Below are 25,716 nucleotides of genomic sequence, written 5' to 3' on the forward strand. Positions count from 1 at the left end.
GTTTTGTAGTTTTTTTTAAGCTAAAAAACTACAACCACTTCATTTATCAAATCTAAAAAAAAGAATTATTAGCACCCCAGAAGGCATGCTCAGGGTGCTAATGGCTATAAACCCCTTTCTAGGAGGGCATTACTTTATGGCACCAGGGCCCACATGAAAGCGCTTCCTTCTCTCGGGCCTGTAACTCGGGCTTCTGCCCATTACATGAAAGATGATGCCCACATATGTTGAGGTTTATTGCTTAAATAGACGTTCGGAAGACACTGTCAATGTTTTCTAAATAGTTTTCTCCCCTTGTATACTACCCCCCCACCTCCCCAATAGATATCATGCGTGTTACTGCATCAATACTATTTCATAATTTCATAGCTCTTTAAAAACCGGTACTTCTCCACGGTTCAGTGGTGGCCATTTTATTGACCATGGAAGCTCATTGGGCCTCCCACCCTATATTCAATGCATAGTAATGTCTCCATGAGCCTTCTCCTAGCATTTTAGATCAATTGACTTTATTTATATAATGCAATAATGTTAAAATGTAATCAAGCCAACAATACTGGTGTATGGAAGTGCACCGCCAAGCGTAACGTTGAAATGGGCAGCGCAGAGTCGTGTTTATATGAAAAAGGGACTGTTTTGAGGCACAGATCTGCCAAGTGCTACGAAAAATATAAATATTGTTCCTCGGCAATAAGCGATGTGTATCTCAGCGAGGATGTGCTCGGTATTTATAGCCACAGACATATGTGGCCCAGACTGTGATGGGATTATTGCAAAAGGGAACACTTTGATGGTGGAGTCGAGCTCCAGCTTGTTTGTAAGAAGTCGGCGGAGATGTAGACTTGTGTAGGCACACATGACATTCAATTACATGAGCACTGCGTGCGGAGTTTGGAATGGCAAATTCGCCCTTTGGGGTTGACAATGAGTGTGTTAATTGGACGCCGTATTGTTTTTACGCATAATGGAGACAATGCCATCTTCTGACGCAGACTGGTGGGCAAGTATAGCCTCCTCCTTTTCAAATGTGAATGCAATGGAGAGGCCAGATTCAGTATGGCCAACGACCAATTGCAACTACACTTCCTTAAAACACAATAACTCTGATGAATTTACACCAATGCTTGGGTGCCTTACACCAGAATAATTACCCAGAACTGGAAGTAAGATGGGCTTTTCATTTCCTGCCCAGGTGAGTTCCCTGCTACTTTTTGGACAATTTGTGTTTTTAGCGTGTATGGGAATGTGTGAGTTGGTGCTTGTCCGGGCCAGCAGCAGCCAAGGCTGGAGAGGGATACAACATGTCGGGGTCTAGGCCTGCTTCCACCTTCAAGATACTTCTCAAAGGGATTGACCCAGAATGTAAAGTCCAGGTCATGTGGACTTGGGGGACCTACGCCAGCCTCCGATTGTCTGGTGGGCTGCTCAGCCACTTCCACCACATGCCCCCTGTTCTGCCAAGTACCCCCACCCCGCTCCAGTCTCCTACCAGACTGCACATTATACAATGCTCCCACATGAACACTGAGGAAGTCTTTAATGCCCATGAACATACGCAGAGGCTGGCAGTGAGTTGGAAGACAAACCTGCAACAATGAAATGTAACAACTAGCCCAGCGAATTCTGTTAACCAGTACAGTAGTCTGACCCAAGGACCAGACGGTGTACTTTGTAAATGGTCCCTATAATAGGTAATGGCAAAACTGCTAGAATTCCTAGACATCTGTGCTGGACGTAACACTGTATAGGACAGTCAATGTACCATGCCCCTGGTTTATCAGCTGATCTGCCATTGGGCGGATTTGGTGGTGGGCACTCACCATCCTTTGTGGAGACCCGAAGTGTGCAAGTGAGTGTTATGGCACACGATTGCGTTGCGCCCTTCCCGGTGCCATCCTGACCAGTGGGTGCCAGTGGTTTACGTAAAACACCTGATCACTTCTTCTGGTATTCGCGGAAAGAAAGTCAGACCAATAGGAACAGATAAAAGCACACACCAGTACGGCGTCCGGGTATTGCAGAGGAGGATGTTAGCCCGAATCGGAGACCCTGCTGGGAGTCCTCATTCTTGACAGCTGCTTGAAACAGCTGTTGGCACAAATAAAAGTGCTCTGTGACTGCATTTTTGGAGCCTTTCCACTGGCTGCTTGGGCCCATGGCGCTTTGAATGCGTTCAGTTGGAATGCCGCCCCTTACCACGCTTCCTTCAACTGGTGCCATTTGGTTTTCATCTCCTAAGCATCAAAAGGCCACAAGTTAATTTATTTAAAAAAATAAAAGAACCATGAAAAAGGCCTGTCATTTTGAGGACGCATCAAGGCGTCTTTCCTGGTTTATAAATACTCTTGTGAAGGAAGGGGCCTGCGATGCCGCCCTCCCCGCGCAAGATGCTCTCATCTCCATAGGCAGAGCGCTTTCCTAATTAACGCAGCCTCTGACTGTGATTGAACACGCGCGCCAGCAGTTAATGCGACTCGAGCCCTCTGGGTACCAGACATTCCTATTCTTAGAACATCCATCAATCTTGGGCGCGAGCGAGTAAATACGCCCGACTTGTAAATTGTGTAATGCCAGCCAGGGTATCTCAACGCCTAGGCACTAGTAATGGGATGCCACTTCTGCATCTGAAAGGGGGCGTTTCTGTCTGCAAGGAAAAGCATCCAGCATCCTTTTAGTTGTGGCTTTGAGGTGTCAAGCGCCCCCTACAAGCCAAAACGACTGCTTTGGAGCACCGCTAGGAGGGTGATCACATGTGAGAAGGGGGGCCCGGCTTGCGGGTGGTGTTTGGTTATTTGCCCATCTGTTGACTGCCCATGGCCATGCTATTCCCTATGGCCATTCCCACCCACTACCTGCCCCTTCACGTCCAAAACACACCCTCCTTGAAACTCTCAACTAGCACTGCACCAAAGCAGCAATGTCAAACTTTGGCCTGCCAGTGTTATTTTTAAAGAGTCTGCTGAGAGTTAATTTATCTGTAGCTGTGCTATTGGTGTAATAAAAATGTCTTGACCAAGCATGCCTCCAGGCACCTGATTTCGATCTATTCCTTGCATTGAAGTGCTGTCACAGATGGCCTCAAGAATACATGAACTCCCAAATGAGGTTCAAGGGTTTTTATTTTTAAATCGGTGAAGGGTCTAAGGGCCGACCCTCTCCCTCTAACCTATGGATGGCCAGTCCCAGGAGCCCCTCAAGCCAGGATTGGTACTAGTGATCAGTAGCCTTACTGTCTAAAAGCTACCTTTCTTCTTGTAATGTCCAAAATTCCAAATGCCTGATCTATCTGAACGTCCTGTGGGAGCAATCTAGGTGACGCACATCAGGAACCCTAGTTGGATAGTGCCTTCCAATCACTCCAGGCACCACATAGTCTTCCATGCCCTGCTACGCCATTCCCCAATGTTATACTCTTTTTCTCCCTGATTCGTTAATCTCCTCAATTCCATTACTCCCCGTCTTCTAATCGGTTACTTGGATGGTCCTCTCTCTCTCCACTCAAGTACTGCTCTCCCCTCCTGCACTGCTATTACTCTTCTACTTTCTCCTCCAAACCCTTGCTACTCTCACTTCTACACAACCACTCCTCCCACCTCCACACACTGCGACACCTCCACACACTGCAACACCTCCACAGCACTGCGACACCTCCACAGCACTGCTACTCCACCCGACAAGTCTCCCACCTTTCACTGGCTCCCTACTCTCCTATTATCGCTTCCACTTACGCACTTTGCATGCACACTCACAACACAACACATCAAGCAGTGTGTAAAGGTTGGAAAAATAAACACAATTCAAGATTTAAATGAAATCAAAACTCCCAAAAACACAAAATTCATCACTCGAGTGTAGATACACCATGTAGCACATCAACAACACATAACCTCATTAAATCATGAGCTTCATACATTAATCAATTATATACATGAAAACTGACAGACAAAATTTAAGAGGAACAATACAAAAGTGCACATAAAACAGTGCAATATATGTATTTAGCCCTACAGAAAAATCAAGGACCTATTTTTGAACTTAATGATCAATTGTAAAACCACAAATCAGTTCAAAATAATTCCATTGAACATGATCGTAAACAAATCAACCAAATTAAATTCACAATCGGCAGTCTACTTGAAGAGAAAATAAATGTACTCAAACTTAATGTCTTCTGTCTGGAGCTCATGAAGGGGCGTCTCTAGATTATAACGATTATCGTTTCCACAACCTCCCTATCTGTGGACTAGTTTTCTTCAGGGCTTGCTCCTTTTGCTCAAGGATACTTTGTGTTTCTTAAATAGAAAGCTTTCCCATCTTGTCATGACATTAGTTTGGTTACCTGCTTCCTTCCAGGCTTGCTTGGCAGGGCTTGTAGGCACATATCCTCCGTTTTTCCGAGATTGCACCTGTAGTGTGCTGGAACAATACCCAAGGGCTATCATAAACGGGAGACCCAGCATCTAATAACTATTACCAGGTCTTCCCTGCGCTTAACTAATTGGAGCAGCAGTGAGAAAAATACTCAGGGTATCTCATTCCTCTGGGTACCAAAATGCTGCAAAAAACCCAAGCTGTTGACCGAAAACGCTACAGAAAAATAAGGTTGGTAATGGGGCACACCTACCATGGGTTATATAACACTCACAACACCGTACCACCTTCTCTCAACAGCCAATTATTTACCTTTTCTGTGAACTGCCTCCATGCTCCTTTACACCAGCCTTCCTCCTTCTGGTCTTTTGGTCTCCAGCCGCCTCCTCCGCTGACCCCACCTGAACAGCTCACACCTTCCCGTTTCCTGTCATACCTTCTATCCAGCCCCTCCTACCTCCATTGGTTCTCCACCCCCAAACCAATCCCTCCCTGTGTTCCCGTCCAGGAGGTATTACAGACATCAAAACACAGAAGGGGCTCTAAGCCTCTCTGCCTTCTCACGTGCCCGTCTGCTCGTGCTGGTCAATGGTGGCTCGCTATAGTAGAAGTTCCAGTTTGTGAGAGGGTGTAAGTCCTTGGTATGGCAGTCTTTGTTAAGGAGCTACTCTGTGGCAGTGTTACATGTAAGCGGTGGTTCTGTCTGAGGTGGATTGCAGGAACAGAGGCCTAACTGCCAATCCCCTCCCCCCAATCCCTTCTGGGGTAGGACGGACTCTGGATTACGCACGTTTAGGCCTCCCTCATCATGCTGAGAGGGGTCCCCATACTCTCCTGACAGGGTCAGGCTAAGCAAAGCTGTTAAAAACGAGCATTGACTAATTCAACAGTTTTGGCTTGTGTGTACTTAATAGATGGGCGTTTGCCAGGTGCTGCTATCAAATGACCAGGTAATCGCACACTTTTCCAACTGTTGCCATCTCATGGCCCAGTAGTGCCTACACAAAAGCCAAAACTGTTAGGTTTGCCAATCATTGTTTGCCTCAGGTTTCTGCCATTTCCTTGAAATCCAAATCCAAAATGCAATCAGTCTTATTTTTTTTGTTTCGGTATGAGGACTAGGAGTGCCAACTTTTAAGTATACCTGAGGTAAGCCATATGGTGCAAACTTTGACCCATGTTTTTTCAGGATGGTGGTGAAAATCACAGGCCTCCGTGTAGTCCGCACCACTGGCACAGACTTGGATCCTAAAAGCAGCAGAGTGCTTAATGGAGAAAATTAGCATTTTGAAGAAGAGGTGCTGCACATAGAATAGTATGGTCTTATGTTCTTGCTATTAGTATAGTACCGTTCACTGTGACCTCATAGAGCTGAAGGCATAGCCGGAAAAGCCTAAGTGCATGGATCTCGGTTACAGTGCACCTTGGTCTCAGTAAAGATGCACGTTATTATAAAGGGTGTATGCTAGTGTCGGGTAGGGCCATTCGTAAAGCCAAGTGTGTCAGGGCCTGTGTTGTAGGTTGTTTTAATCAGGCGATATTCAATTCAGGGGAATTTTCCACCTAACCCAAACTGGACACACACAATTATGCACCCCCAATTTAATACTATTGACTCCCAACAGTCTCTCTCCACTTTGGGCCAAGAAACACGCAGGATTAAACAGCAGATCTGTTTATTAACACAATCAAAATAATTAAATACATTTAAAGATAAATTATGCATTGATGACATTCCAGCTTCAAATGATAAGTACAAGAATGATCAATACACTGGGTGCATGACTTTTCTATGCTACGTTACTTGAATGTGGACTTTTAAAACTCTGTGATATGTCAGACATAGGAGATGGATAACTAGACCTGGTTCAAAATGATAAACTTTATTAAATTAAAGAAGAAATGCCTCTCCCAGCCATACTAAAAGGATGAAGGTTCCCTATTCTAAACAAATAATGAAATGGTGGGCATCAGAATGTCTTATAAGAGTATAAACCTCATCCTCTGTCCAAACCTATGCCATCTTGCTAACTGACCATACCACTAATAATAGAAAACAAAACAAAACCTGGCCTGGAGTAGTGCCCCTGCTCCCTCTTCTTGGCTTGTGCTGGTTGGTACATGGCCCCCTCCCAAGTGTCTCCCTCCGTTAGGCCTTCGCCTGCTCATAAATTCCAAATGTCTCTGGGTTTCCCATTGGAGCTCCAGGCAAGGCCTATTCATACAGTTAAAGATCAACTTCACTTGCCTTCCTGCACATGAGGGGAAACTCCTCACCCCTTCTAACAAAGTCTTATTCAAAACAAGTAGTTCCCTTCTTAATTCTGAAGTTTCACTTTGCAGGCCCTTCAGCTCAGGTCTAACCCTGGTGTACATTATATGGGAGAGACCTCTTTCAGTCAAATCTGATCATAATTCCTGAGGACAGGGATAACTCAAAGCTAAATACATCCTCTTATGATATCTAAAATATGTTGAGCCAATAGAAGCAAAGGAGGACCATTGAGGGTATGAGTGAAGGGAACCCATCACAGGCTCTATCCAATCCAAAATTGCTGTGTCAACTGATACTGCATGAGTTATGTTTTTTGAGTATTTAAAGTCAACACCTAGGAAGAGGTCCAGAATGGCGTTCTACTGCAAGTAGCTGATATTAATTCTTTTTAAGAGCCTTTTCTAGAGGGAACAGAATGCAAAAGCCTTTCCCAAGACAGAACCAGATTTCCTAAGAGGTATTTGGGAGCAGGTGGACAAACTGAAGAAAAAGCTTACCTGGCGGATTCACCTTGAGCTGTTGATGTCCCCAACTGTCCCTGGCCTTAGAAATGCAAACTTGGAGTGTGTACAGATACTCCAGAGCATTTAGGTTAATGTCCCAAGAATTAATTAAATCCCAGATTGCAGTTGACAGTGTGTTGGGGGAACCCTGTTTACACGTTATGTCACTAAAGGGAGTTCGGGCTTGTAAGTGAAACTTTGTGCTAGTATATTTATTGTAGATTTTACTAGAATCTATAATTGTGCAAGGTATATTTGTCTCTCTCCAACAGTAACACATTATTAATGAATTCCAAGGATTTTCACTGAAGCTAATTATACCTGGGTTTGCAAGTGAGTGTAAAATGTATCTTACAGCTAAGCAGGGAATGATTAAATTTGTAACCCGTGAAAACCGTAGTTTACAAAAACATCCTGGACTAGAAATGTTTGCTCCTTACATTGGAATGTGAAAGATTATTTTCTCCCCTTCAAAACTCAGAACATTTCAATTGAACATTTTTTTCCAAGGAACATTGTGTAGAAATGGATCTCTGCTTTAAGTGGATTCCTAGTGCCAATTAAAACTCCTCTTCTATTTCAAATGTATAGGCTCAGGCTTGTGACGTTTTAATGCATCAATGCATTTTTACTCTCTAAAATAAAAGCTTTTAACTGGTTATGATTTCCAGATTTGTGTACATGGAAAGCAAAGTTATTCCCAAAAGCCTTATCCATGGTGCTGATCTAAACAAAACTGTCTGATTAGCACAGCATACACTTGCAAAACCACTTCATTTTTAATGAAAATAATTTAGTTACTGTGAGAAATCAGAACCATGTTTATTTCTTATTGACACCATAGTTTGCTGGTACAGTTTGAGAAGTACACAATATAATTATGTTCCCCATGTTAATGAACTGTTTCTTCTGTATTAGTTCCAACAGAGAATTACGTATTTAGTTTCAAGTATCCACAGATATCTAAAATCCAATTTCTGTCTAGAATAGTGATATTTCTTTCTCTCTGTGGAGTGGATGCCTAATAAGTGGGGGTGGAGGGGATACTGGCACATATTGGCACAGCCGGCATATACATGTTTTCCTACAGTGACATGGCATTTTTATTGGCGTTATGGGCAGAGGCAACATGAGAGTTCTTTCATGGGAATACTCCTATATACTAGGGCAGCCAGCACGGACATGTTTGGGCACAGGCTGCATGACTTTTGTTTCTATGCTGTTACAATGCTGGCATATATTGTGGTCAAAGGTATCAGGAAAATGCATTGGAAAAATACTATTGTGTGCTGTTGATGACCTGACCTATTTTAAATGTTTCCATGTGTTACCCTAAATACCTGTATGTAATATAAACTGTGTGGCATTTTATCCAATTTTTCATGAATAACGGTCTGTAAAATAAAGGGATTAGCAAATTTTTGTATGCAATACTTGTGAACTGGAGGCTTCCAGCCCTTTAAGATGAGTAGCGGTACCCCTGCGATAGATGGGGATGTAGATTGTAATCGAAAATCAAGAATCAAGATGACACAAATAGTTTGGCAATAGTTTGTCTGTTTTAATGCAAGTATTTAAAACCGGGAGTACAACGAACATCATCAATCGCTCGATACTCTAACTACTTCATAAAAAGGATGGGTTCTTAATAATTGGTCACAACGACGTGTTGACCTGCGTCATTACCAACGTCATCCTACTTGGCAAACTACACAAACTTATCGGGAGGTGAGATTGGTTCTAAGTGAATAACTAAGCATAGGTTCTATATCTGTATGGAGTAACAGAGAGAGATAATAGGATAGTTAACACTATGAACGTCACTAAATGTATGACGTCCCATTGGCTACACAAACTATAGGACCCCAAACTACGTGGTCTCCTACAGTTGGTTGGCTACTAACCCCTGTCAGTACTTTTCCACCGAAGTGAGCAGCACGCAGACCGAACAACCAGGTGCGGGTGAGCTTGTCTTGATACCAGCTTCCCACCAATTAAAAATGTGATCCATCATCACCTCGATGGTCCAGTGTCAATTAATACTTGGGAGGTGGCCTTGAGTCTGTACTGTTCTCCGAGAATTTTTATGGAGTATGGGTACTATCCGGCTTCCGTGCATAGGTGTGATCTTCTTGTTCGTCCAACTTTCTTCAATCACGTGACTGGACACCATTAATTGAGCCTTTTTGTGTATTTGATTTTGTTCTTCAATAGTCCTCTGACGTCTTTTGTGTTTGCTTGACCTTTTTGAACAGGAGCTGTTCTTTCATGTTAATTGTATCCAATGTCAGCCAACTCCAGTTTGATAAAACCTTGGCTTTCTTGGCTCACTGAACTCTTTAGCTGAAATGTATTCTGTTTAATTCAATTGCTTTTCTCAACTGCGACACTAGAATGAGGACTTCCTCGTTGCTCAGTACTGCTTTATACGTAGTGGAAACATTCATTCCTTGCTTAATACATATGTATCTATGAGGTATATAGGTATATGTTGTCGCTTGCCATGGTCTAATCTATTTAAGCATGTGGCTAGCTTCATGATTGCTTTACTGCTTGCGTTTCATTTCATCTATACACGTTTAAACTAAGTTTCTTCATCAGGTTTGTGATCCCAAGATGTCACTTATCCTTAGTACTTCTTTGTTCTTTATAAATTGTCTGCCTCTCTGGTCTGGTTATCTTTCTATCTGGGTGTCGATTCAGCTTTGTATGACATCACCATTCATCCTGGTCATATCATATTGTCTTGGATGCAAGTATGGTTTCCTCAATGGGTACTTTACCACCCATATTAGGTATGGGTACTCTTAGGGGTACTTCAGAGTCCACGCTCTTTTCTTTGTTGTTTTAACTGTTCAGTATACGTCACATATTTTGGTTCATAAGTTTCAGGTAATGTAGGCGGGGCAGGTGGAGTGGGGGGGGGGGGTACTTGGCTCCTCCTCTACACTTGGACTACCCAAATTTTGGCTGGAGTCCCTAAAACATATACCGGTTTGGTTTTGTCCCTAAAAGTTTGAATTTATGGGTAGACAATTTGGGCACTAGACATAGTCTAATAAACTTCACCATTTTGACCCAATATTCGGAGAAATGTTATGCATGGAGGAACCCCTTGGTTGGTTGCTGCTCCGTTGCTATGCTCCTTCACATCTGCTCATTCATGGGAACTGTTTATGTTGTTTTAATTAAAAAGTTCTCCTGCCGCCACTGACTGTTGATCTTATATCGTTTTGGGCTCTTCTAATGCATATTGCAATAAATGTTTAAAACTTTCATAATCCCCAATTTGTTGATGATTAAATGCAACTTAAAAGGAAGGGAAAACAAAAATAACCTTCATGAGAAGGCTTTTAAATGCCCCCATCGTCCCAGGTGGCTACTCCAGTGCTCACTTGTCTGTTTCAGACGATGCAGGCCGCCTCCAAGTGCTACCTCGTCTGTCCCAATTTCCATATCTTCTCCGGAAAATATGCTGTAACTTCAGTTTCACTTCCACGTGTTCAACCTGTGAGTTTGGTAAGGCACTCTGGGTAGTCCCAGTGCAAAGTTCCGACAACAATTCCAATCAAATACTTTGAGATCGACAGTGGCAATTACACTAACATTTGCATAAACAAAACTATGTGTAGCATTATTTTATTGCCAAGATGACATTAGGTTTTTATTTGGTTGACCGAAAACGTGTCTGGAAATCCCTCAGTAAAGTAAAAAAGTGCCCATCTATTTAGATTTAGGCGTACCATTAAATGGGGTAATAATGACTGTAATTATTACAGAGTTCAGAAGCCGAGGAATCGGCCAGTATTACTGTGTGAAGTCTGTTTTTGTACAGGGCTCACTTGCTACCTGATAACTTCCTGATGCATATTATTAATCGATGGATTAGTCTTGCAACTCATTGAATTGGAGTCGCCACTTGTCTGGTACACATCCAGTGTGTTTGTGTGACTGTGTCCATAAGCAAATTTGTTACAGGTGTGGCAAGGATGATGTTTTTTTTTTTAGTACTGCTCTGGAAAGCGCAGATGTTGTTTTCCACGGACCCTTAGATTTTAGTGGCTCAAGGCCTTGTTGTGTGTTGCAGCCATGAGCAAAGGCCGCATCGAGGACGCCGATGACGACAACCAGGGCCGTTGCCTGCTGCTGAAACCCGGACAGGGCCGATGTCTTTTTTTGACAAGCGAGTGCGGTGAGGGGGGTGGAGGGGGATGGTTTCCAAGCCATTAAACATACGAGCCCTCCTACTGTTTGAAAAACACAAAAGTAAATTGCAATAAGATGGGGCACATCCGCGGGCCTCTGAAAAGATGTTTGAAGGAACAGGAAAAACAGCTTCTCCTGGGAGTTGTACCTGCTCTGATGTTTGTCTGGTCCTTTGTTGTATTTTTTTAAACAGTGTTGTAGTATTTCTCCTTGGACCATCCATAAAAAATCCTGCCACTTAACATAGCTGTCAAGTTTCACAGTTCCATATGTGACACCTCGAGCCAGTCTTGCTTTTTGTTTCCAGGTGTATGCTGGAACTTGCAGGTTTTTTTGTTCCTTCCCATTGTAAGGATGGGCGATCAAGTCCCATCAAGCAGTGGGGAAAAAAATGACTGGCTCGAGAGTCACACATGGAAGTGGGACACTTCGCAGCTACTATTTGAACAAGAGAAGGATTGAGAAAATCAGTGGTTTCCCATAACACAGCCTCTAGTTGGCAGACCTGTATAGCAGTGTACTACCCATGTTTGGTCAGAAACCAACTTTCCCGCTGGAGCTCAGCCTTCAAAATATTGCTCCAGCCCGGTGTCTTTCAATCTAAAGTTTAAATTGGAACATAATTTGATTGCGAGAACCATACATACTAGCATCCCCCATCCTGGTCAGGTTTTAGAAGTCCAGTCCTGGTTTTTACTCTGCATTCTGAGGCATTCGTACTGGATTTCTCTAGTATGCACCTGGCACTACAGGTTCCAGAATGCAATGTAACACCAGTACTGGGCTAGTATCTCCCAAGTTGAATGGGGCATGTTGGCCTGTAGAATCCACCTTAACACGTAGAGATGTGTGGTAGTGTCCATGAGCGCTTGGTGGTTATACAATATTCGTTTTGGCAAGAAGAGTACCGTTTATGCTGGTTCGATGTAGTGCGTTATCTGATTTGACAAATATGGCACTGTCAGCTTCCCAGTCCTTCAAAGTGCTTGCCTCCCCACCTAGACTTGCAAATAACCCGCAGTATGTGGAGTGTAGCCCTATAAATCCTAATTGTTACCTCTCCTACTAACCAATAAACATCCCCCACCCCTTCTGTTTTCTTTCTCGTATCTCTCAAATGGCCCTCATGCTGGGTCTGCCATTTCCCCTCAGGATGGTGCAGTAGCAGAGCTCCCCGTTAGGGTTCGCACATCAAAACAATCAACTCCTGCTCTTATCAATGGAATGTTTAAGCCTTGGCGCCATTTTCACCTGAAAGGACCCTCACGACAAGAGACGCTCCCAATCAGTTGCACAGATTTTTCCAAAGAAAGCGCAGATTTCTTCATGCGCGCAGATCCAAGATTAACAATTTTTTTTTTTATTGTATTTGGTTTAATTAAACCTTTCAAAATGTACAGTGAATACTAAAAACAAGAAAGAAAGAAGATACTTTTCCGACATAATTACAACATTTGACATGTGATCAAGCAAAAATGCATATCAGAATGCATATAAAAATAAAATATCAACAAGTCAACAAAAGAGAACCGAGGAGAAAAACATGAAACATGAATAGGTATAAGTATCAACTTTAAGACAAAGAGAAAAGTGAATCATTAAAAATTAATTCAAATTCATGTGTACCTCCCGATTAAGGTTCACTAAAAATATATCAGTAAAAATGAACTTAAATACGAGAGGATTCAGACAAAGATTCATAATATCAGCAATACCTTGTAGCCTGAAGACAGAAGAAAGAGGGTAGAAATAAAGCTTCCATCAGGCATAGATCCCCCTAAAGTGATCTGGGGCGGTCTAGTTGGAGGCCCTCAAGGAAGCTGGAAAGAGGCAGACCTTCTTGCGTATTTTGTACGCATAGGCAACGTTTCCAAACTAGTTCAGTGGGATAACCAGAATATAGATCCTTCAAAAGGCCCAGAAAAAGAGTTCCTCAGATCGATCGTTCAATTGTGTGCAGTAAAGGATAAGATGTTTAGTCGTTTCATGTTCTAAATGACAGAATCTACATAGGCTTTCCACCAAATTTATTTGGTTTCTTCTCAGTAGAGTGTCATAAGTGGGAAGAATATTCCATCGTAACCTTAACAGTAGGGCACAATGGAATCTGTTAGGGAAGAGAGTTAGAATTTTGGAGAGGGATCCTCTTTTCTTATGCTCGTGTGATAGGTGGCTCATGGATCTATAAGAATGGAAGGTATCTAACGTAAGGCTCCAATCGTTATCTAGCATTTTTTTGTTGTTGTTCGCAACGGATTGCAGATAACATTTTCAAAGTTTGAGTCAATATTTTGGAGGATCTCTCGCAGTAGTTAGTACATTTTAATAAGAAACCAGAGGAGTTTGTTGTTCCCTAGCAGATCTAAGTAGAACTGCATAGTCTCAAAGATGGCCTCTGCCTGGATCCATTGATGATGCACAAAAGAAGCCACTATAAGCACAGGCCGGCGGCGGCAACACAGCTGTCACTGACGTCTTAACGCCCAGGGATGCAGAACAGATAGATTGACTCGAGTTTGGTGGAGCACGGTTATTTTTGTACCTCCTTTGCTGTTCTTGCTGCTGATTTGCCAGCTTGTCTCTGTAAGTTTTACACTGTTTTCTAAGAAGAAAAGTGAAATATTTCTGTGGAGTGGATTGTCACATTTTTGCAAATAGTTGCACTTCATTTACGCATGACCGCTCTCACGCAATTGTAGCTCTACGGACTTGATAAAATAGTTTGCGTAATCTGGGTTTGGTGCAAGCATGGTTTAATAGTGCTATTAAGGTACCGCAAATAAACGTTGGTGAGATGCCTCCATGTCACCTGAACACAATTCGTCAAGTTTTGGACTTTTCTTTAAAAGTTATTGGTATCAGATACTGAAGTGTGATTTGTCCCATTAACATTAGTGAAGACTACAACCCCCAGAATGCTTAAGACATTAAAATTAAAGCCCAGGTCTGGTAAAAGTATATGCTCCACTATATGCTGGACTCCACTGTCTCCCCCCCCCCGCCCTCCCCCCCGCCCCGTGTATTCCTGGGGGTGACCTTGGCAGGCAGTGGTGTTGAATGATTGGCCCGCTAGAATCTCGGAGATGGGGAGCAGCGCCCTGCAGGTGGGCAATTAAGTAAATAAGGGTACAGCAAACTAACACTGTGTGTTTTTTCTTCCCCAGGCATTTCTGCACCGGATTAAACAGAACGCAGTGGACAAAGCCGAGAAGTACATCACGGAAGAAAATGTTAAGGTATGCGGGTGCGCTCCACTCATATATGTAGACGTTTTTAAATTGTTGCTCTGGGAAACATGTTTGCGTTGTTGCATTGCTAAGCTCGTTTTGCCTTAGTTTGCACGGTGTGAACCTTTGAACTGGGCTCTCCTGCAGCAGGAGAGCTGTTGGTCTGGAAACAATGCACACATAGGAATCAGATCAGTGCGGAAAGCCTGCCATACGAATGACATGCGTCCATTTCAGGTGAAGCGTTACACCTCATGCAGTCACGGGTGCAAGGACTTCCAGCACTAGAAAGAGCACCGCCCCTTCCTGCAGCGGGCCAGGGGCTCTAACTTTCAATACATTGAATACAATAGAAGCCCGCACTCGCATCCAGTCATAAACGAACGCCTTCAGGATATTGATTTTACTAAAGGGTTCCCTGATGCAAACTGCAGTGTAAGGAGTGCCGGGGATCTATAGAGCACCTAGAATCGTTAGATATAAATACCAATGCGGCTTGCATGGGCCCACAGAAAGGACACTGGCAAGGATTCAAATTGTGTAAGTGGATAGATTAATGTCCATTAGTTCAACAAAGAGCACCTCTAAGTACTTACAAAACAATTTAAAAAAAGCTCAACAAAGAGCACTTAACTCGGATGGTGAAGCTTCGCGTTTGGCTTTGCTGTGTGGCACTGTAGCTAAGCTGCTAACAAGTGGACCCCTGTCACGTGACATCACGAGCCAGTCCTGGCCTTTCCCTTTGTATACACAAAGACAGTGTGCCCTGTAGCCATATTAATCAATAAGATTCAAAGAAAATGTCACGTAATTTGTCCTAAATTGTAATGTATTCTAAAGTACCAGTTGTTAAAAAAGCGTAATAACCAAAAATCATATATTTACCACTCATTCATACTTACAACCCCATATTTTCTTATCCTGGAGCACAAATGTTGCCCACACAATGCTCATTCTCTTCTGGACTCCCAATCACACATAAAGCACACACATACCATACTATCAAGCATAATGAAAAAACACAATTAAGTGAACAACACTTCAAACGAGAGGACACAGAAGGAAGGGAAAAAAAGTCTACAATTATAAAGTTCGTAGTTTGTTATAAACCGTTTTCGTTTGGCATAAATCCTATATAGCCATTGTATTCGATTACAATGATCCATATGTCCTTTATCACCGTCTTTGTAGGGGGGGGGGCAGAACTACAAGTCCCAGTATGCAAAGTGAAAAGCTAGGACTGACTCAAGGTTCCACACTTTGCACGGGCCACTTGGTAACTGTGGCACCATCAAGTACCTCAGATTTTTTGTTACCTTATACTTTTGAATTTATTTGCCAAGCATCGGATTAACAAATGCAATGGGGAGGTTGTGTCAGTCAGTAGAAGAGAATTTCATTATGCATAGTTAAAAGAAACAATACTAGGTGGAAGGTGGTCAGTTAGATTAAAAAAAATGCCGGCCATGATGCGATATCACTCACCTCACCATTGCATCTCGATTCCCAGGCGTGGCAAAGAATACCGATATGCCCTCACATCAGTTAGGCCTCTGAACTAATTAGGTAGGAATGTGTACAGTTGCAGAAGGGAAGGGGTGTGGCCTACTACCAAGGTCTTGTTCCTGAGAGAGAAGGCAGAGGTCTTGGGATGCCAATACATGAACCAAGATCTAAGATGCTGGCGCCCCCCAGAATGACGGCCACTATATTTGAACTACCAGATGTGCAGGGAAATGGGCTCTAAATCCTTTGTGAACTGGATTGATTAGTGGGATGCTAGGCTCACTCTTGGGGAGGGGAACTGATAAAGGGCAAAACAGAGAATGACATCATCTATGTGTTATGCCAGGGAGAGCTAAGAATGATGCCCATACAGTGGGGAGGGTATGATGGGGGCGCCAGTGTGTCTGGAATGAGAAAAGGGCTGCTTTGTCTGCAAGGACCAGGCTAGAGGGGTTTGTATTTTCTTGGTCTGATTGCTGGGAGTTTCCTTGCACTTCTTTGAAGTGCCCGTGGAGGCTGTTTGTAGGTCAAGTGAGAGAGCATCTAAAGGAGGGGCTCCAAGAAAAGAATAACTGAGAAGTTAAAAAAAAAAGTCTTTCTCAATAAGGACCACCTAAAAATCTATCTGAGGAAGGGGTCAAAAGCAATTCAAATACAGGGCGCAAAAGAAGTACAAAGGGGATATCAGTGAGTTGCAAGGGCGCCATGCGATAAAAGGAAATAATTAAAAAAAAAAAAAAACTCTTGCCAAATTCGGTCAGTCCCGTAAGAGAGGTGTTTTTAGTAAAGCTGTTATCACAGAGAAGCAGTAGCTTGGATTGTGAGGATGCACTTTAGAGGTTTGCTGCTGGAGACACAAAGTTGTGATAGCAAGTAGAGGGAGGCTGTGGGAGAAGGTGGTTTACACAAGTTGCAGAGGACAGGCTTTATGGTTGGATGTCAGCTCCCGAATTGGGATCTCCTAGAAGGATGTGGTGCACTGCGAGTCGTCTGGTCTTGTGGCGGGAGATGATGGAGTGCACCTGGGAAACTGAACATGGTGTGTGGGTGTCAACATTCAGTTGTTCTTTCTAAGGAGTTGTGGGTTGCCTAGGCGCAAACCTGTTTCAATACTCCAGTATGCTGATGAACCGTTTAATCATCAGAGTTTTGCTAGAATGGCAGATGACCTGTGGGCATAAGTAACGGTTTTTAGAGCATGCGATCATGTACTTATGTGTCAGATGAGAAGTTGGAGGAGGCCGAATACTTCATTTCTGTAAACGTTATCTGTAAGGTTTCTGCCTAAGGGCGAATGCACTCGGGCACAAAGGTGAATGTAGCAGGGCAATAGCATGGTTTTGGGTGCTGTTTCAGGGGTGGCATATAATATCAGTCTTTAAGAGGCTAGTCAATAGGGCCTTGTCATTGAGAGTTGGAAAGTAGAGAGGTGGTCCATCCTTGTATGAAAAATAGCGTTCCTAGTGCTTCTCAGTGACCTCTTTCTGAGAAACAGATTTTGCAAAAATGTATTTAAATGAAAAGTTATTATTTTAGTTTGTACTCCTTTTTTTAATGTCTGTCCCCATCTCTAAATACTTTTTGTTTGATTGGGAATGTTTAATTGTGGTAGTCTTGGTAAATTGTTTTATTTCCTCTTGGGAGAGGGGAAACACATCTCCACCTACCTCCTGCGTTGCATTATTTTTCGGTGTTTGGAAAATTCCTTTAAGAAATATTCACATTTCTTTTATACAAGTTCAAGTGGCCCTGTAAGGATGGAACCACTGGGGGCCTCATTTGTGAGTCTGCATTGCAACCCCTTTCTGATCCCCATTTATGTGCTATACTGTTGTCAGGGATCGTCAAAGCTTTTCAACCTTTAATTTTAAAAATGAAAGGGGCTAGAGCCTCTTGGGGAGGTTGTGGGGGTCACAGCAACCACTCCCATGTTGCTTTTCAGCATTCTTGTAACACGGCAATGCATTCCCTTTTATGTTTCTTTCTGTGGCTTTACATGTGCATTTTGCAGCGCTCACGTTACCAGCTTTACTTGTCGGAGCCCTTCACGCCATCACTTGGAAGTGCCAACCTGAAGGACTCCAACAAATGAAGTTTGCAATGCGAGTGCTGACGAACACACCCAGGAGTTCATAGCCACCGATTAGACGGCCAACCAGCTGGAAAACGAAATGCCCATTGAAAAGCTACAGATTCTTCTTTGTCAGCAAGGGGCTGATGTGGAGGAACCAGTGTTAAAAGACAACGAGGTGACAATCGGTTGGCATTTAGTGTTTCAGCCCCCTGCTGGTTGGCCGTCTCGTGATAATTGGTGGCCATTAACCCTTGGTTATATTTGTCTACATTATAATGTATGCACCGCCCCCCACCTCCGGGTGCCCCAGACGGTTTTCCGCTTAAAGCGAGGGGTTCCCCCAACCATCATGTTGAAAAGGGCCCCTGCATTGCTTCTACCGTGCCTGCCTGTTGTAGAGGCAAATCAAGTGGGATGTCCCGCTAGTTTCTAGGTGCCATTGGCAGCGGCAATTGAGGTGCTTTTGTGCCTTCTCCTCAAACCCCCCCCCCCACCACCCATCTGACTGCATAAACAGCCTCGCAACTGAATAGCAATCCCTTTCATTTCTGTGCTCAACAGCCGTTCTGCTGGGCGTCTAATGACGCACACACCCCCCCCCCCTCGCTTGTGAGGGCGCATAACTGTTTTGTCTGCTGCAGAGAATCCCCTTTGGTAAACCAAAAGTATTGCAAGTTTATAAGCTCACTTTCGGTGGTTTATTTAAAACGTAAGAGGTTTTTGCCATTAAAATTTGCGAAATTTGCTTTATAAAGCTCTTTGCAAGGGGTGGCTCTCACACATTGGTAGCTCCTCCCACATCACTGGGGCTGGACATTCCCCTAGGAGTTTGATGACATTGCAGCAGAGAGGTTATCTACAAGCAGAAGAGGCGGGGCCAAGACCAGGGACGTGGGATTCATACATTGGTACTTAAACTATCTGTTCTACTATGGTTTATACGTATTTTTTGCCGTCTTTCACACATTTATTTTGTCCTTCATCATATAGAACATTGGGAAGTCTTCATTTAATAATTACATTTATAGCTTTTGTTTGGCACCCTATTATGTAAAAATATTAGCATAGAAGTATACGTTGTTTCTTTGTTTTAGTTTTATGCACAATTTGTATTTGGGGCGGAGGGGCGGGGGGTTGGGGGTGGATGTATGGATCTCGAACCCAAGGACCAAACTATATGTCGTGTAAGGGTAGGTCTGAATTCTTATCTGCACTGATGCCTGTGGTAGAACTTGACTGATTTGTCCTGGTGCTGTGAAATGAAAACATCTACAATAAATATAGCGTTTTCTGAAACAAAAAGAATGAAGTAAGTTCTAGGAAGAAAGTCAATTAATGGGACTTAAACGAGTTCGTCAGTTTCATTTCTCTCTTTAATAGATAGTAAGCAGTCTGCAAATTTGACTCTTTCATGGCATATTTTCCTGCATAGTACTATCTGCTTGCTGCATGTTTTCCTTCAGGGTTCTATAATACTAACCCCACCCCCTCTTACAGTGGGCTTCTTTAACCTGGAATAACATTAATGTACTCTTGCCTCCACCCTCCCCCCCATGGGATATGAGGCGTCCCAACCATTTGACCACCGCTTCCTGTTGAGGCACAATACGCCAGGCAGGACTTCACCCAGGAGAGAGTGGGGGAACTCCGATGGGGCTCACTATACCGCTATTCTGCATGAGGAGAGATGAAGTATGTGGTGGCTAACACCGTTGTGGCATGCCCCTGTGATAGGTCTACACATGCAACGCAGTGATTGCCAATTTAGTCTTCAGGTAGGGACTTCACAATGGCCAAGTCACCACCTCCATGATTGGGCTCACCATTGTGCAACGCTCTCCCCAAAACCTCATCTTCAACCCTAGAAGCATCGCCTTGAATGAGCAATAGTACACTTTCCTTTCTGATGGGAAGGGGTTGGGGACCTCAACAATTGATCTCTGCCCTCATATCACTGGAACTACATACTCTAAACTAAGCCAGCCCATGTCTTCTTGGAACATTCCAACCTCTGAAACCAACTCAGTCCATGCCTGCCTCAACAGAGGAATCATTATTTTCTGCTGTGCTTAGAGGGTGCTGCTGGTTCTCAAGTATGGGCTTTTTTCACCCACTGCACATAACACGCATGCCTCACCTTTCTTGGTATAGACTAGCTCTCTCCTCCCAGATACTATCCCTTAGATTAGTTTTCCTTTTCATCTGTGAACCCCTCACACCGTCCACCTGCCAGCAGGTGCAACCAAGATTCCTACTGGTCGGTGGTGGACTAAAGGGCCAACGCATCCTCCAGAATGTACCAGCTCTATCTGTTTAGAGAATGAGAAGTGTATCTTTTATACACATATAAGAGTGAAACATGGCCGCTCACAGGGCATGATCATCCATTGATCTTTTTACCCACACGCCTGGCCACATTTGACACGAAGGTAGGTGAGAGGCATTACATACACAATGGCACACTAATAAGCTTCCTGCTCCCTATGCCCCCACCTCGCCCGATTCCGTTTTAAACTTAGAACTCCTTTTTAGGTTTTGTTTGACTGAAAATAATTTCAAGGAAACTGAACCTGGATATAATTGTGTGGCCAGAAATACCTTTGAGTCGTCAAGTTGTCTCAGAAGTGTGGGGAAGCGCGTTTCCATTTTCCGCTTGATTAAGTCGAGATACTAATTGCTTAATTGACAACTCTCCATGGCAGTACACCAACATGGTGCATTTGAGGTCAATGGGTGAGTCATAGCAGAATTTAAGAATATTTAAGAATCGACATATAAGCTGAATTGACGTGTAGACCTTAATACTGCTTACTACCCAGCCAATATGGCGCGGGCTTCCCTGAAGTAATCCGTGTGAAATCGAAGATAACCAGAGTGAATAAATACTAGTGAAGAAGTGATAATGGAGTAACCAAATGAAGACATTAAGATTTAATTTAAAACATTGTGATTCTATTATTGGTTTGCCAATAATGAACACGTTATTTTGTACAAATGAACACCCTTTCGTGATGCAGTTTTCATGAGCTTTGCTTTTAAAGAGCAGGCTGCTAAGAATTAAAACAATGGGGATTTAAATAACCAGCCAAGCCCCATAGTAATTCCATATTAGAATACTGGATAAAAAAACGGATTTCAGTATTGTTCAAGGGAATAATAAACAAATAGTTTGAAAATAAGTTAAATGAAAAAGGTAAAACAGCTTTTTTGGTGATTAATTAGATTTTTCTTTTTTTTAAAGAAAGTGAATCCTGTCAATGCATTTCAATTCGTTTATTTAAATTAAAAACGTGAATTAGTTAACAAAAAACATTAAAGCTCAAAGGACAGTATTTCTCAATGACACATTCCAATTTGTCCATTATCCGTTTCGTCTTTTTAATTCTGCATTAATTGAATGGGTATTTTATTTATATTGCGCTAATACACAAGTGTTTCAGAGCGCGACAAGGAAAGGGAGGGGAACAGACGAGAACAAAAACAACGATATAACTAGGCCCAGTGCCATTGAGAACACGCAAGTACATGGAAAAGGGGAAAAGTGCATGGAAGGGGGAGAAGTGGAAAGTGCGGAACAGGGAGAAAGAGATAAATAATAAATACAATAAATAAATAAAGGCAATAAACAGTGGTAGTGCAGCCAGCAAGTGGCAAGTGCTGGGTTTGGCAGACAGGGTATGTCTGATAAGTACAGAAGAATAGGGGGCGGGGGACTGTATGAGTACGGGTACCATGCAAGGGGTGGCCCAGAGGCAGTGCAGGAGGGTGGCAGGGTGAGGAGGGTCGCCAGGTGCACAGTGCCGAGACAGAAACAGATCAGCAGGGGATAAGGGGGGGCAAAGGCAGAAGCAAAGAGGAAGGTCTTGAGGTGCTTCCGGAACCGTAGATGGTTCTCGTTTCAGAGTGGCAGACAGGCTGTTTAAAAGGGAGGCCCAAGCCGAAGACAGAGCTCTATCCCAAGCTCGTTTCTTTGAAAAACGACTGACCCTGAGGGACTTAGAGGTAGAGGAGCGAAGAGCTCTAGAGGGGAGGCATTTACAGAGTGATAGTGGAAGGTATTTTGGACCCAGGCCCCAGAAAGCCTTGTGGACAATGCAGAGGGTTTTAAATGTAATCCTTGCAACCACTGGGAGCCAATGAAGGGATTTCAGAGCTAGAGAGATACGATCCCAGGGCTTGAGGTAAAGGACAAAGTCTTGCAGTCCTTTTCTGGCTTAGTTGTAAAGGGCAGAGAGAGGAGGCAGGTAGATTTAGAAAGAGGCTACAGTAGTCCAACCTAGAGAGAACCAAAGCTTGGGAGACAGTGAGCTTCTGGGGGAAGGAGAGGAAAGGCAGAGTACCTCTGAGGAGGTGTAGTAGGAAGTTTGACTTTTTAGAGACGTCAGAGATGTGGGCGAAGAAGGAAAGTGTGGAGTCAAAGATGGCCCCAAGGTTCTTAGCCTCGCAGGCAGGGGTAGGAGGAGGGCCAAGCGAGGCCGGCCAGAGAGTGAGGGAAAAGGATGGTGAAGGTGTACCGATGAGGAGGATCTCGGTCTTGTTGGCATTTAGACAAAGATCGCTGGTGACACACCAATCTTGAATGGCAGTTAGACAATCTGAGATGAGACAAGGAGAGGAGGTGGACGAGGGCAGCCCGAAAATGAGTTGTCAGTGTAGCATTGGAAATTTGAGCAGAAAATGGCAATTCAGTGGGCGATAGTTGCTAGGTAATGGTTGAAAAGCCAGGGTGAGAAGTTAGACCCATGGGGAACACCACAGGTAGAGAGGGAGATAGAGGATAGGAAGGACCCAAGTTGGACCTGGGAGGGTCGTAGGCTCATTCAGAGAGGAAAGAGGTCAGCCAGGCCAGAGCCTTATCGGTGATACTCAGGTTATTGCAGAGACTGTTGAGCAGGGTGATATGGTTGATCGTGTCAAAGGCAGAGGAGTGATCGAGTAGGATGAGGACAGAGGGAATGTTAGATTCAAGGTTGGAGAGCAGATCTTCACGGATGTTCAGGAGAGCAGTTTCCAATGTTTCTGGCAGCTCAGAAGCCAGATTGGTGGTCATGGAGAGAACCAACCGAATCGGAATGAAGTTTAAGCATAGTGATGGCCAGCTTTTCCAGGAGTTTACCCAAAAGGGAATAATGGAAATTGGGCGATAGTTAGTTGGACAAGAAGGATCAGCTGTGGGTTTCTTTCAAAGAGGATGCACAAGGGGAGTGCTTCAGAGGGGAGGGGAAGGATCCTGAGGTAAAGGAGAGGTTGCAAAAATCAGCAAGGGCTGGAGCAAGGGTATCCATGTCGTCCTTGATGGTTTTAGAGGAACAGGGATGAATCTGTTTTGACGAGGCTTTCATAGATTGAACTTGTCTAGTGACCTCATCAGGGGAGAAAAGAGGAAAGGGTGAGAAAGAGTTTGGGGGATGGCTGAAGGAGGGTCAGCAAGCGGAGGCGGAGAAGGGAGAAGAGTGGGAGGGAGGGCGGACAGGATGTCCTGGGTTTTGGAGATAAAGTGAGAGGCAAGGGCATTGCAAAGAGCCTGGGAGGCAAGAGGAGGGGTAGAGACTGCAGCAGGGTTGGCCAGATCCTTGCAGATTTTAAAGAGTTCGGCTAAGTTGTTAGATGCTGCAAAGACGCAGGCTTAAATTTGTGCTCTCTTCTTGTAGAGGACAGAGTCGGTATTGCCGTTGGAGCAGGTGACAGGCCAGTTTGTCCGAGGATGAACAAGAATTCCTCCATTTCCTCTCAGCCACCCTACACTTACGTTGAAGTGTAGCTAGGTCGGAGTCATACCAAGAATTGCACTTGGCTTTGGACTTCAAATGGATCCTTGTGACAGGGGCAAGAGCATCAAGAGTAGCAGAAATAGAGGAGTAGAGCAGGGACAGGGCTGTGTCAGGGTGTTAATCAGCCAGGGGTGTAGAGGAGGGAGAGAAGGTGGCAGCGAAAGCCTCAATTGACACACACTTCATGGGCCGGATGTCCGAGACGGTAGGTGGCAATCTTGGGGTAGGCTTGGCTTGGGGGGAAGAGAGGGAGAAATGAGATTAGAGGAGAGGAGGCAGTGATCACACCAGGGGAGATGAGTGGTCAGAGGAATAGAGAGAGGGAGGCCAGAGGAGATCAAGACCTCAAGTGTGTGACCTGCAGAGTGAGTCGAGCTGGGGGTGGAGAGGATAGAAAGGGAGAGGGAATTGCAGAGGTCGCGAAAGAGCACAGATGAGGAACAGGGAGAATCAAGATGGATGTTTAGGTGACCAAGGAGGAGGAGTTGAGTGGTTGAGGTCAGGCAGGAGGAGGAGAGGTCAGCCCACTCGGAGAGAAAAGAGGTGATTTGACCATGGGTCGGGTAGAGGGTAGCAACAGTAAGAGAGTGGCTAGGAGAGAGAGAGAGAGAGCCTGCAGACAAGGCATTCGAAAGAGCAGCAAGTCTGAGTGGGGATGATGGAGGCAGAAATCCACTCGGGAAAGATCAGGGCTACACCCCCTCTGGGCCGGGTGGATCTGGGTGGATTGTGTGTTTTTTACCGTGGGCTGCGTTCGCAGCTGCAGTATAGCACCCATGGGTGCCCATTTTGTCAAAATGGCCCCGGTCGTCTTTTTTGGCCATTTGTTGTTGGAAAAGTCCTTCTTGAGATTTGATGGCTTTTTCTTTTCTCTTCAGTCTCATAATGTGATTCTACATATCCCATTGTGCATTTAATACCTTATATCTGGTCATTAATGATCTTCATTCCTACTCCTTGATCTTAAAAACTCCTTCCTCTGTATCAGTTGACAGTTTGTAGAAATATGTTTATTTTGACACGTTAAAATTCCAGATTCCTATAAGTGTGATATGAATAATTTCATGTCCCAGGTATACTGTCCCATTCCACAATTCTGGGCAATAAAAAGTGTATTTCTCAAAATTTGAAATGTAGTTAAAAGAATATAATCAAATTTTAATAAAGGTGATATCCAGCTTTACACCATAGATTTCTCCACACTGTTATAGGCACAAATACGATTGGTCAATCACATATTTGACCTGCCTATAGGAATCTCGCTACTGCCTCTCATGCAAGCATTCAAAGCAACTATATATAAATCGTAAAGGATACTAGGCATTCCAAACATTTCTTTTGCTTCCATCTAAGCAACACAATATATTTCAGGGATCACATTCCGCTTTTCAGCCAGTGTAGCGTTCGAATCTTCCAATGGAACCTATTCAAGATATTATAGGAACAGTTGGTTTTCTGCAGTATCAAGACACGTATTGTATTGGAGAAAAGTTACTTGAACAAACACCATTTAAAACATATTCATTTCACTCATTTGCCCTTTACAAGGGTTGCGTTGGGAATGTATTGGCTATGTGCAGGCCATTTAAATGTAGGCAATAGCCAGCTTAAACATGCATTGCACGGGCTTGAATTCAGAAAAAAAAATACTCTCAAGGATTCTTGCACTCTGCTGTGAACACGTCTGTGCAGTTGTCTCAGAATATGGATGTACAGCTTTCTCTGATCATGTGTGGGCAATTTCCTATAAACACGTGGATGCTGCTTTCAATCTATGTACATG

At 43.8% G+C, this 25,716-nt stretch overlaps 1 protein-coding gene across 1 annotated transcript in view; it reads left to right on the forward strand.

The window, feature by feature from the left end:
* The window catches only part of PREX1 (phosphatidylinositol-3,4,5-trisphosphate dependent Rac exchange factor 1), a 1,235,108-nt gene that overhangs the window by 317,014 nt on the left and 892,378 nt on the right, over positions 1 to 25,716 (forward strand). Inside the window, exon 2 of the mRNA XM_069651281.1 lies at positions 14,520 to 14,591. Within this exon, the coding sequence (XP_069507382.1) occupies positions 14,520 to 14,591 (72 nt within the window). The remainder of the gene's footprint in view (positions 1 to 14,519; positions 14,592 to 25,716) is intronic.

Source organism: Ambystoma mexicanum, chromosome 3p, assembly GCF_040938575.1.
Source record: "Ambystoma mexicanum isolate Mex_15411 chromosome 3p, UKY_AmexF1_1, whole genome shotgun sequence".
Lineage (NCBI taxonomy): Eukaryota > Metazoa > Chordata > Amphibia > Caudata > Ambystomatidae > Ambystoma > Ambystoma mexicanum.